The sequence below is a fragment of the Oncorhynchus mykiss genome, chromosome 32, assembly GCF_013265735.2.
Source record: "Oncorhynchus mykiss isolate Arlee chromosome 32, USDA_OmykA_1.1, whole genome shotgun sequence".
Classification (NCBI taxonomy): Eukaryota; Metazoa; Chordata; class Actinopteri; order Salmoniformes; family Salmonidae; genus Oncorhynchus; species Oncorhynchus mykiss.
Genome location: NC_050572.1, coordinates 35,810,301 through 35,822,722, shown reverse-complemented (window position 1 = coordinate 35,822,722; position 12,422 = coordinate 35,810,301). Strand labels below are relative to the sequence as shown.

The window sequence follows — 12,422 nt, the reverse complement described above, 5'->3', positions numbered from 1 at the left end:
TTGACGTCATTTTGGAACCATTTTTAACCTATCATTTCGAAGAACGTCCATGTTTAGATCACTTGACCGGAAATGTAATAAAATTAACGTGAGGAGGTACAAATGTTGACTGGAAAATTTAAGTGACAGTCATTTTTGAAGGGCATCGTCCGTTTTTAGATTAAGTTGAATGTTTTATTTATTTCGCTGTGTATCAGATTTATTCCAGCAAATAATTTCGTTGTCTTTTTTCACCAGCCACATGGCTTTCGCTGTTCTGAGTTGTAGGTGTGTTAACTAAACTAGCTAGCCAAATGTCGAAGTCTGTGTTATTTTCGATTTACCAAACATTAAAAAAATGTTTTCAAATCTTGGAGAACAATCAGAAAATATGGAATTCAGTTTTGGCTGAATGCAAGCCTTTAATGGTTTCACTTGGAAACCTCGAAGAGCAGTTGAGGGCGTTTCAAAAGGTCCAAATCGCCAACACCCCTCTTCACACCTTTCCTGATCTGCACCAGCGTCTTCACTTCAAGCTCATACAGGCAGTGGACATAGTTTTGGGAAAACTCACTGACAAAATGTAAGATAAATGGTAGCTCACTCCATAAACTCTTTAAAATAGTGCAGAGAAAGCTTGAACACATTTTTGAAACCAAAAATGACTCTCATATTTCTTACAGGTGTTCTCTCCAGTCTGTGCGAGATGCTATCAGTAATCAGGTGTCTGGTGCGTTCCAGTTGTATGAGCAGAATATAGGCAGCCTTGACCTAGCTACCTGCACCCATAGATCTGCAGTCGCTCCATCCATCGCTGACATGTTGGAGTGGCTTCAGGATGCGGAGCGTTACTATCGTCAACAGTATCCTTTCCTATGTCACTGTATTAATGTACCAGTACTAGGGGTGCGCAATACATTTTCATTGTGTGTGATCTATTGTGGGCATGCCTCTCGACTGCATACTGCTGAGGAAGGCTTGGAGCTGAAACGCATCAATTCAGTGTGTGGCATTACACATTTTGAAATCTACCATTTGGAAAAGGTCCTATTGTTGATTTGTGTGAGAAAGATAGTTTTCCTCATCTACATGTACAGGTTTCTGAGAAGAAAGAACTTGCTGCTGACACTGAGGGCTGATGACCTCTCCCTTCTGCAAACTGCTCCCAAGAGATGGGAGTCCCTGGAAACACCCAGTGGAGAGGAGAGCATATCAGGTAAACCTATCAATGGTGCTCTATTTTCTGTATATACAGTGCTTTCAGGAAGTATTCACACATCTTGACCTTTTTATAAATTTTGTTGTGATACAATGTGGGATAAAAATGTATGTAATTGTACTTTTTTTGTCAACGGTCTACACAAAATACTCTGTCAAAGACAAATAAATTATAAAATGAAATAAAAATACTTTATAGAAAATTAAACACTAATATATCTTCATTAGATAAGTATTAGACCCCCTGTTTCAATACATTTTATAATCATCTTTGGCAGCGATTGCAGATGTGAGTCTTTATGGGTAAGTCTCTGCATAGCAGTGAAAGTTAACATTATGTTTTCGAATGACATCCCCAAGAGGTAAAATATATAGTGAAAACAATAATGGTCCTAAAACGGAACCTTGAGGAACACCTAAATTTACAGTTGATTTGTCAGACAAACCATTCACAGAGACAAACTGATATCTTTCCGACAGATAAGATCTAAACCAGGCCAGAACTCGTCCGTGTAGACCAATTTGGGTTTCCAATCTCTCCAAAAGAATGTGGTGATCAATGGTATCAAAAGCAGCACTAAGGTCTAGGAGCACGAGGACAGATGCAGAGCATCGGTCTGATGCCATTAAAATGTCATTTACCACCTTCACAAGTGCAGTCTCAGTGCTATGATGGGGTCTAAAACCAGACTGAAGCATTTCGTATACATTGTTTGTCTTCGGGAAGGCAGTGAGTTGCTGCGCAACAGCCTTTTCTAAAATTTTTGAGAGGAATGGAAGATTCGATATAGGCCGATAGTTAAAAAAAAATATTTTCTGGGTCAAGGTTTTGCTTTTTCAAGAGAGGCTTTATTACTGCCACTTTTAGTGAGTTTGGTACACATCCGGTGGATAGAGAGCCGTTTTATTATGTTCAACATAGGAGGGCCAAGCACAGGAAGCAGCTCTTTCAGTAGTTTAGTTGGAATAGGGTCCAGTATGCGGCTTGAAGGTTTAGAGGCCATGATTATTTTCATCATTGTGTCAAGAGATAAAGTACTAAAACACTTGAGCGTCTCTCTTGATCCTAGGTGGTTGTTGATCATTGCTAGATAGTCATTTTCAAGTCTTGTCATAGATTTTCAAGCCAATTTTAGTCAAAACTGTAATTAGGCCACTCGGAACATTCAATGTCATCTTGGTAAGTAACTCCAGTGTATATTTGGCCTTGTGTTTTAGGGTATTGTCCTTCTGAAAGGGGAATTTGTCTCCCAGTGTCTGTTGGAATTTTTTTTACATCTAGGATTTTGCCTGTGCTTAGCTCTTTCTTTTTATCCCCCAAAAACCTTCCTAGTCCTTGCCGATGACAAGCATATCATAACATGATGCAGCCACCACCATGCTTGAAAATATGGAGAGTGGTACTCACTGATGTGTTATGTTGTTTGGGGCAAATCCAATACAACGCTTTCTATTCAGGACAAAAATATAATTTCTTCGCCACAGTTTTTGCAGTATTACTTTAGTGCCTTATTGCAAACAGGATGCATGTTTTGTATTATGTACAGGCTTCCTTCTTTTCACTGTCATTTATGTTAGTATTGTGGAGTAACTACAATGTTGCTGATCCATCCTCAGTTATCTCCTATCACAGCCATTAAACTCTTAACTGTTTTAAAGTCACCATTGGCCTCATGGTGAAATCCCTGAGTGGTTTCCTTCCTCTTTGGCGACTGAGTTAGGAAGGACGTCTATCTTTGTAGTGACTGGGTGGATCGATACACCATCCAAGTGTAGTTAATAACTGCACCATGCTCAAAGGGATATTTAATTTCTGTTTTTTTTTAACCAATCTACCAATCAGTGCCCTTCTTTGCGAGGCATTGGAAAATCTCCCTGGACTTTGTGGTTGAATCTGTGCTTGAAATTCCCAGCACGACTGAGGGACCTTACATATTGCGCACAGAGTCCATGCAAGTTATTATGTGACTTGTTAAGCACATTTTTACTTCTGAAGTTAAGACTTGTGATCACAAAAGGGTTGAATACTTATTGGCTCAAGACATATCAGCTTTTAATTTTTCATTAATTTGTAAACATTTCTAAAAACAATTCCTATTTGACATTATTGGGTGTTGAGTGACACAATCTCAATTTAATCCATTTTAAATTCAGTCTGAAACACAATGAAATGTGGAAAAAGTCTAGGGGTGTGAATACTTTCTGAAGGCACTGTAATTACCCTCACCGAATGTAATAAACTCATGTAGTTATTCTGCATACTCTTTCAGATACACTGTTTAAAGTGTCCTTTTTCATTGAGTCTCAGTGAAAGAGAACTACCAGGATGTCTGCAAGATGACTACCCGGTGGATGTGGTTGTCCACTTTCAGATGGTCTACAATAACAGGACTCCGTAATGGGTTGAAGAGTAAAAGAACAAACTGGGGTCAGGTTGATCTTGACTTGGATGTGTCAGCCCTGATCGGTGCAGAGCACCTGACTGGACTGGATGTGGACAAAGGAGAGGACTGAACAAGGCAGAGGACAGAGCGTCAGAATTGTAACAGAGCTCTGTTACCATTCTAGCTCAGGTCTTTGCTGTTGTATCACTGTTGACTTCGAAGCATTTTTTTTTTTATTGTGGACAAACATTTGAAATGTCATGGAGTATAATATGAGAAATAATAAATAGACAACTTTTGTTACACCTCTCTTGCTCCAACTATCTGTTTTATTCAGGATCCCATTTCCTCAGATCAAACGGTTGGCCCTTGCTAACCTGAAAGATAAAATTAATTTGACAGGAACTCCAACAGCCTATAGGAGGGCTAGATTGAGCCATCATTATATTACCCAAGGTCAGAGCAACAGGAACACATTTGGAGTTGTGCACAGCTTAACATTTAGCACAGATATGAGGCCCCCAATACTCTGGGCAAACAATGAAAAAATATCAGTTTGTCATGAACTAAACATATGTAAAAAAACACTCAAACACCCTTGGGAAAATCTGTTTATTCTTTTACAATTTTGACTTATTCAAACTCCATTACATAGTAAAATCTGTGAAGTAATTTAACAGACATCTGAGAAGAATTGTGAAAGAAATCAATCTTCACAACACAAGGCACACAAAACGAATATCTTAAAGATGTTTATGGTGATTGATGTCGTGTCTTCCAGGCATTCGCTGAAGTATTATGAGCTGTCTGTGCACTAATGCTATATATCACGGTGTAATAAATGTGTATTGTAGTCAATAAATACATTAGAATACAAATGAGGTGAATAATGATAGGCATAATGGAAAGTCTCTATGTAGAGATGAATATGTACAAATACATTTGAAAAATATTAGTTCCAATAAATAAAAATGCATCAGGTTCACAGTAAAAGAGTGAAAGATCACTGCAGAGCTTAGTAGAGCTTCAAATCCAATGCTTCCCATCTTCAAAACCTTCCAGGTCACAACTCCTCACCCCCACTCACAGTCCAAAAATGTTTTCCTTTGCCTGCCTTCTACTTCCTCTTCTCAACCTTGCTCCTTCCCATACTCCAATTCATACAATTATATTCACACATTTTCTCTGACTACACATATTCTTTCAGGGGCACGCTGTTAGAGGTGATAGGTTTCGGAGGATCAGGTGCGAGGGGGGAGGGGCGCAAGTTAGGAAAGCTTCGGCCCATGTATCCCCGGCGGTACTCCCCTCCTCCCCTCTCGATATGGGGGCAGGTGCTGCTCAGCACGGCCCCGCTGATTATCAGAATAACTGCGGATGCCCAACCCAGGTAGATCGCCTGGCCAAGCTCTCGCTTGTACATGACAGGCACGTTGGGGTTGTAGAAGTCCTGGACCACCGTGTTGGCGGTCCAGGAGACGGGCACCAGCACGCACAGGCCCGTCAGGATGAATAGCACGCCGCCGGAGAGGGCGATGCCCGCCTTGGCGCGACGATCGTCGCCAGCGCACGTGGTGCACTTCATGCCGCAGCAGGACACGGTGCAGGACAACCAGCCCAGGAAGATGGCCACACACATGAGGGCACGAGCTGCCTGGAGGTCCGGGGGCAGAGCCAGCATGGAGTCGTAGGTCTTGCACTGCATGTGGCCCGTGGTCTGATAGATGCAGCTCATCCAGATGCCCTCCCACTTGATCTCGGAGGTGAGGATGTTGCTGCCGATGAAGGCTGACACCTTCCACTGAGGCAAGGCCGTCACAGCAATGGCCATGACCCAACCTGTTACCGCACAGGTGAAGCTGATCAGCTGCATGCCTGTGTTGACCATGATGGCTGCTCTCGATGTCTTCTGACCACCTGAAACTGACCTTTAAAACACTTGTCTATGGCCTCTTTCTCACTTCAAGGCCCACTCCTTTGCTCCACCTGCTCTCTCTGTCTGGGCCTTTCACAATCCTGAATTTGAGTCACTCACTGTCCTGTCTTAAACTACCCTTCTCAAGCTTCTTATGTCTCTGTGTTTCTTTCCAACATCTAGTCAGATGTCTTCAACTCAGCGTTTTTCTACTTTTTCCCCCCCGGTGATAGTCTTCTCTTCCTCCACCACCATCCGTCACTCCTAGCTCTCTTACTTTCCCCCTCTTACAAACTGATGAATTATTGAAGAGTCAATAGCTGTGCAGCCGCTAGTGGCAGCTCACCTATTTTTGATTGATCGAGCTTCAGAAACGGCACCATCAGGCCTAGTGGGTTTGTGGCTAGGGTATAATTGATGTCATCCACTTCTGTCAGCAGCTCTGGCCCTCTAACTTCACACGCACCCAAGCGCTGAGCTGATCTAGGTGTAGCCTTACCTAGATACGTCAGGCTGATCAAATCTGATACTCGATTCGCTGGGAGTAAAAAACTGATACAGTCCTCTATGAGCAAAAAGGTCCACAGAAGATAAACAAAACATGAACCGATGTCTTGATAAAACACAAATAGGCCTTTGTCCATTTATGTCCTTTGTCCAAGTTCATCCTAAATTAGCCTCCAAATGAACCAAAGCTTGATGGTTGATGCCAAAGTTGTTTCACCGTTAAAGCTTAAAATGTGTTATGATGGTGTCTTAAAGAACACAGCCTTGGAGAGTGAAGAGGCATCTGCCGCTGGCGCCTGTTGAAGTGTCTTCGTCACAATGCTCACAAAGGGCTCAGAGCCTGCCGAGCCACTTCAGACTCGACGCAGGTTCAGCTTGCTGCCCTTCCCCCCCCTCCCCCACGCACGCAAACCCAAATGAGTCAGTCCAATCTGGGTGTTAGGGTATAGATAGCAGGCCAGACCACTTAGTCAAACTGCCAGGTAAGTGGAATAGTACGTCCGTCCCTCCCATCTTCAGAACAACCTCAGTTTTAGCGTCAACCTGTGAGAGCAACACCGTGTCTGGAAAAAGAAGGGGAACTCGACAGTACAGCGAGAGGGAGAGGGGGGTGTCTGTAGGCGGATCAATTAATACAAAGATAATCAAGGGGGCCTCTACAATGGGGCTTAAATGCTCTGCTTTGCGCTAAACGAGCTTTTACAACTCTGCTTTTTGTCTGGGGGTGCTGCAGTGAAAGGGAGAAATGGCAACAAAAAAAAAGGCTGCTAGGTGGAGTGACTGTTTGCGAGCAGAATGAATCAGACTACAAAGCAGAACACCCACGTGAGAAATACAGGTCAGGTGTAAGCATTCACTCTCCATCTAAGGGATGGAGAAAAGTGGTGTTGCCTAAACAAGTCTCCCTAAAATTTACTCACAAAAAATAAGTGCAGCGAGTGTCATTTTTCCATTGAGATCGTCTGTTTCTTCTCATTCAAGAGAGATTGAATCGATGTCTATGGTCACAAAGCACTGGTCTTCCATATCAAGGGCCAATATCCCATCTTGTGGATTATATCAATGGATTTACATTGTTAACGGTGTGACTGACAGAACAAATTCTTTATTTTGCTTATCAGCTGTTCGTTTCTGATCTCCTCGCTCACCACATCTCATTGAACCTTGGTGTGCTGATTAATTAAATAGTATGGTAACAAGATCTGCGGTTCGAGTTCCCTTTCTCGTGCGAGTGTGACCTCTCCTTGGCAACGGTGGTCATGACAACAGCACGGGACACAGGAAATGGAATAGGAGGGGCAGTGATACAAGAGAGGGGGAAAGGGGGAGGGAGGATGGGGATGCACAGGCTGTCCATTGTGAATGAGACATATTGGCCCATGGTACTGCATATGATGAATACCACATCGTAAATGAAGGCTATTGCGGAAATCCACCGGAATCATTAGCACACACGAAAGAATACATGAAAGTCTAAACAAATGTTCAAAACCCAAATATAAGTCGCCAGGTTTTCATTGATTTGTCCAGTTGGTGCTCCACACACACAGAACATGTTTGACGGAACAGGCAGTGCACACCCTAACACACACAATAGCAGTAATTGTTCAAGATGGACATCCCTGATTGTGTAATCATCTCCAAGATAGTTGTATCAGCTGACTACATTGTCCAAGTCAACAAATGCTGCCTTTAGATTTACAATTGATCTTTGGTACATGATAGTGGCTTTGTTATAAAATGACAGTGTCTTATCTTTTGTTAAGCTAAACTGAGTGAGGAGGGGGTTTTCAGGAGTCCCATCTCCTCAGACTATTTTTGCTCAGCCAGTAGACTGGCAAGTGACTTGTTCTGCTCATTGAGAGAATGATGCCATCTACTGACAGATTAATGTAGTACCTCTAGTTGTGATTGTGGACTAGTTCTATTATACTGTACATTAAATTCTCTACAGTGGCAGCCCTGTAATCACACAACTCATTTATTATACATTGTAAATGGAGCAGAAGACTAGCATTTGCCCTTTGTGTCATGTGTGGTGTTGGGGTAAAAAGCAATAAAGGAATGAAGAGAGGAAACACCAGCGTATGATATAGGCATAAAATACCAATTTATTACTTTGCACAATAACACAAATATTCCCTGCAGGCTAAAAAAAAATAAAAAATAATAATTCAACATGTCACATAGCAATACAGCGAGTGATTAGGCGCCTTTGTGGGAGGGGCCTGAGGAAGCCCCACCCCCTCCCCAGCAGGTCAGACAGGGTACCTTTCTATTGCTATTGGACAGTCACACAGCTCAGACCACTAGCAGAAAACAGCAGAGCTACACACCAGAATAAAGAAGAAAATTAAATTACACAATGTCAAATAACAAACCTGTAGTCATTATATCAAAGAGGAATTAAAAAATAAAATCATGCTCTCTTTCAAACGGGGCACAGAAAGAATGGTTCGTTAAAAAGGTTAAAAAGGAGGTATTCCTGTGGCCGTGGACACCTTGGGCCGAGGCCCCCCACAGAGAGGAAGTGCGCTTGTGTGGGTGGCCAGCAGGGTGGCGCCACGAGACAGGACAGCCCCAAGAGGCGTGGCAGGGGCACAAACCAGGAAGTGGAGGCCTAAATGGACGCTACACTGAAGCCTGTGCGGGGGCGAGAGAGTTCAAGTCTTTACCGGGCCCACTTTTGAAGAAAGTACCTCGTTTGTCTTCGGGCCACGACATAAAGGCTCGAACGCTCAGCCTCTAGTGGCCTGTGCCTCCGTTTTTTACTGACATTTGTGTAGGAATCTTTCAAATACGTCTCAATACGTCTCGAGGAGAGTGGACAATATTGCTAGCCTATAACAGTCTCACTAAATTCATAAACATTTACCATATTTTTTCCCCCTCCCGTCTCTTAATAAATATAATTCTAAAGAGATTTTTTTAGAGACAATACTCTGGCATGCAGGCGAGCAAAGTCTAAATGTTACCTTTTTTAATTGTTTATTCTCAGAGCCTAAAGAGCTAGTCCACTGAATGCACATTCCCACTGATTGATACAGGCAACAAAACTAGTTACAGAAACACAAACGGCGACAGAGAGCAGACCAACAGCCACGTCGACGAGAAGAATTAGAGCTTTTTCCTCATTCGAAAACTGGATTCTGGGTTAATATTGCTTTGCAATGATAATATGTTCAAAACTGGGGAGTCATCACCGCCTTTGGATCCCCTGCTAGGAGACCACACCCACATCCTGGACAATGCTCCAGTCTGGCCACACCCACAGGAACACACTCTGCAGACTACCACACCAGGCTGAATCAACGCAGCACCCTTGCCGCGTGGGAAAACTAGTGCACGTCTCCACTACAGCTTAGCCCCGCCCCTCAAACTTATTGCATGCAACGCCTGGACCGCCACCATGCTTCCCCTCCCATAGGCAAGCGCCCACGCCCTCGACAGGTAGGCGCTCAAAACTCATTCATAGCAAACCTGCTGCTTAACGTATGGTTTATTACAAAAGGGTTTCTCGCTGAGCCGACCCCCCCTGACGAGGCGTGCACGCCGCCGTCGACCCCCGTCCCATCCTCACCGCGAGTTATGCACAACCATACCCACGACTGTGGTTAAATTGGATCTTTAACCGCGGTCGTGACTGGTCAGGTGTCATTAGATCCAAGGGCAGTGCTTATGCTTTATGTTCATATCTGGTGTTCAAAACATTATTTCATTAAAAAATACCAGAAGTTTAGACTTGGATAGATATACTTGTTCAAATACACACAAACTATCATAGAAACACATTATGAAGTTCTAAAAATGTAACTCATTGCCTATTGCATACCTCTTTTTTTTACCACTGTCTGTCCCAGTTTCTTCCTAATGCCAGCTCTGATTGTCACCTTTCATCCATTCGAACCGAAACCCCCTGCTGCCAACAATACTCACCAGATGAGCACTGATGGTAGCCTCCTGTTTTACCAGTCAGGAGTAACGGTGATAGATCAACACAGATGTTCCCTACTGGAGAACACAGCCAAACCATTCCCTACCACCATAAACTACTACATAACTGAGGAGCAGAAGGGCGCATAAACTGATACACCTTGGGCCTCCCCCACACCGGAGGCCAGAATGCTACAAAGTGTCTAACTCTAAACCCAGCCACTGATCTCCTAACTACACATCTGGTTGCTGCCGGTTTGATAATTATCATAATCGTAGATAAGAACATTAACAACAACAATAAGAACAACATCAAATATACCAACTATGTCTGAACAATAGTTAAGATTAGCCACAAAAACAGTTTTATATTAAACTCTTACAAATTCTGCTTTTTGATTTGTATGTATAAATGCATAAAGGTAAGAGAAGAGTGCCCTCTGTTGCTTTACCTAGCGTCCCCGGTCAGTGCAATGAATTGGCCGGTAGCAAAGGAGACCCCAAAAGTTAAGTGAATGTGTTTTCCTGCTCTGAAAAATTCAGACGACTAGCGCCTTGCTAAAAAACAAGCTCCACCCCAACAATGTCATAACCGTTGAGACAAACAAGTTTAAGGGATGGATCCCCTTCCTCACACGGGGCACCAACTAAGACGGCTTAGCCCAATGCCGTAAACCCTCACGAAGCTCTCAACCATTCAATAGGTCCCATTGCCCAGTCAGCCACACCGGCTAAACCACGGTTGCTACTGCTACACATATACCCACCGGCCTCTGTGAAGCCTGTATAGTTCAATCTGTTCTATAGATGTAAATATTTATATATATGTAATGTGTGAATATAAAAACATCAAATCTGAGGCATTTACAGCAGTTATCTCCTTGATTTTCCCTTTACAATTCAGTGGCCTGCCATGAAACACACACACGCAAAGACACACACGCACACGTATATACACAAACACACTTATTCTTCACTAAAATGGGAGAAGAAAGAGTAATGGGTATGGATACCCAGGTGACCTCGCTTGTAAAAGACTGAAGAAAAGAAGAAAGGAAAAACATGATCATAAAAGGAAAAAAAATATATTCTCAAAAAAAGGTCCACCCCCACCCATGTTTCCACGCATACCCCCAATGACCCCACCAACCCAAGACCTTATGACAGGTTTTCACCCAAAGGGGCTTTGAGGTAAAAAGTAGACAGAGTCCTGCTTAGCTAGAGGAGCTGTCACTGACGATTGGCGTCAGTCCGCTCCATTGCTCAGTGTTACAAAAAAAGACAAAAAAAAGACATTCAAAAGGAAAAATAAAAAATAAAATGGCTCAACTTGTGTATGCGTGTATTTGCTTTCTCTGTACATTGGAAACCCCACGGTCTCTCAGTGCCGGATTGCTGGTAGAAGGCGGCTCAATCGGGAACGCCGGATGTCGTTTTTTCCCCGAAAAGGAAAATACTCCATTGGCACACTTCACTGGCTTCGAACCGCTTTGGTGCAGATCAAGATGCAAGAGAGAGATAGAGAGACTGGCAAAAAAAGAGAGAGAGACAGAGGAGAGAGAGAGAGAGAGAGAGAGAGAGAGAGAGAGAGAGAGAGAGAGAAGGGACAGAACTGCACCCATTGCTGGCGTGGCTCAGGCGAAGTACATGGTGTGCTGCGTATCATAGTGGATCTGGACTGCCTTGGCTAGGGCCAGGGGGTCCCGACCGTTACTCTGGCCCGACACGTGGCTGCCCTCCGCACTGCAGGACAGGACAAGAGAAAGGGGTCAGATACATGATAAAGTAACAGAAGCAAAAGCCCAACTGTTTGGATGCACCATTACAACTTACGGTCATGTTGAACTAAATCTACCAGAATGTATTTACATCAACATGCCAAACAAAAATGGTATATTAAGTAAAGCTAGATGCATTATATGTTGCAGATATAAATCTAACATATAGGGCAGCTAATACAGCCCATTAGTGTCTGTTCAGGCTAAAAGGACATTTCATATACAGTCCCCTGTGTAATTACTGGGACAGTGAAGCATGTTTTTTGATTTGAAATGATACAATGACTGAGGTTAAAGTGCAGACTGTCTGCTTTAATTTGAGGTTATATTCATCCATATCGGGTGACCCATTTAGAAATTACACCACTTTTTGTATGTAGTCCCCCCATTTTAGAAGACCAAAAGTACTGGGACAAACTCAACAAATTTGTTGGATGCACAGTATTTTGTGCCCAATATAAATGAATGGTAAATAATGTTGTCATTTTGGAGTCACTTTTATTGTAAATAAGAATAGAATGTTTCTAAACACTTCTACATTAATGTACATTAAAATTAACCATGATTACGGATCATCCTGAATGAATCATGAATAATGATGCGTGAGAAAGTTAGACACACAAATATCATACCCCCAAGACATGCTAACCTCTCACCATTACAATAAAGGGAGGTTAGCATTTTTGGGGTATGATATTTGTGTGTCTA

General features: G+C 42.9%; 3 protein-coding genes across 11 annotated transcripts in view; 1 reads left to right on the top strand and 2 right to left on the bottom strand.

The window, feature by feature from the left end:
* Positions 1–43: 43 nt before the first annotated feature.
* Positions 44–3,886, top strand: c19h1orf109 (c19h1orf109 homolog (H. sapiens)). The gene is made up of 4 exons (XM_021562050.2): positions 44–562; positions 663–842; positions 1,077–1,195; positions 3,468–3,886. The coding sequence occupies exons 1-4, from the start codon at positions 294–296 to the stop codon at positions 3,506–3,508; spliced, it is 609 nt and encodes a 202-aa protein (XP_021417725.2). The 5' UTR covers positions 44–293; the 3' UTR covers positions 3,509–3,886.
* Positions 3,887–4,026: 140 nt separating this feature from the next.
* Positions 4,027–6,915, bottom strand: LOC110489318 (claudin-9-like). The gene has a single exon (XM_021562043.2). The coding sequence runs from the start codon at positions 5,467–5,469 to the stop codon at positions 4,771–4,773; it is 699 nt and encodes a 232-aa protein (XP_021417718.1). The 5' UTR covers positions 5,470–6,915; the 3' UTR covers positions 4,027–4,770.
* A 1,174-nt stretch (positions 6,916–8,089) lies between these two features.
* The window catches only part of ago4 (argonaute RISC component 4), a 37,386-nt gene continuing 33,053 nt past the window's right edge, over positions 8,090–12,422 (bottom strand). For all 9 annotated transcript variants that reach the window (XM_036971771.1, XM_036971773.1, XM_036971776.1 and 6 more), the window contains exon 17: positions 8,090–11,679. In XM_036971771.1, coding sequence (XP_036827666.1) covers positions 11,571–11,679 — 109 coding nt within the window. In that variant the 3' untranslated portion in view covers positions 8,090–11,570. The remainder of the gene's footprint in view (positions 11,680–12,422) is intronic.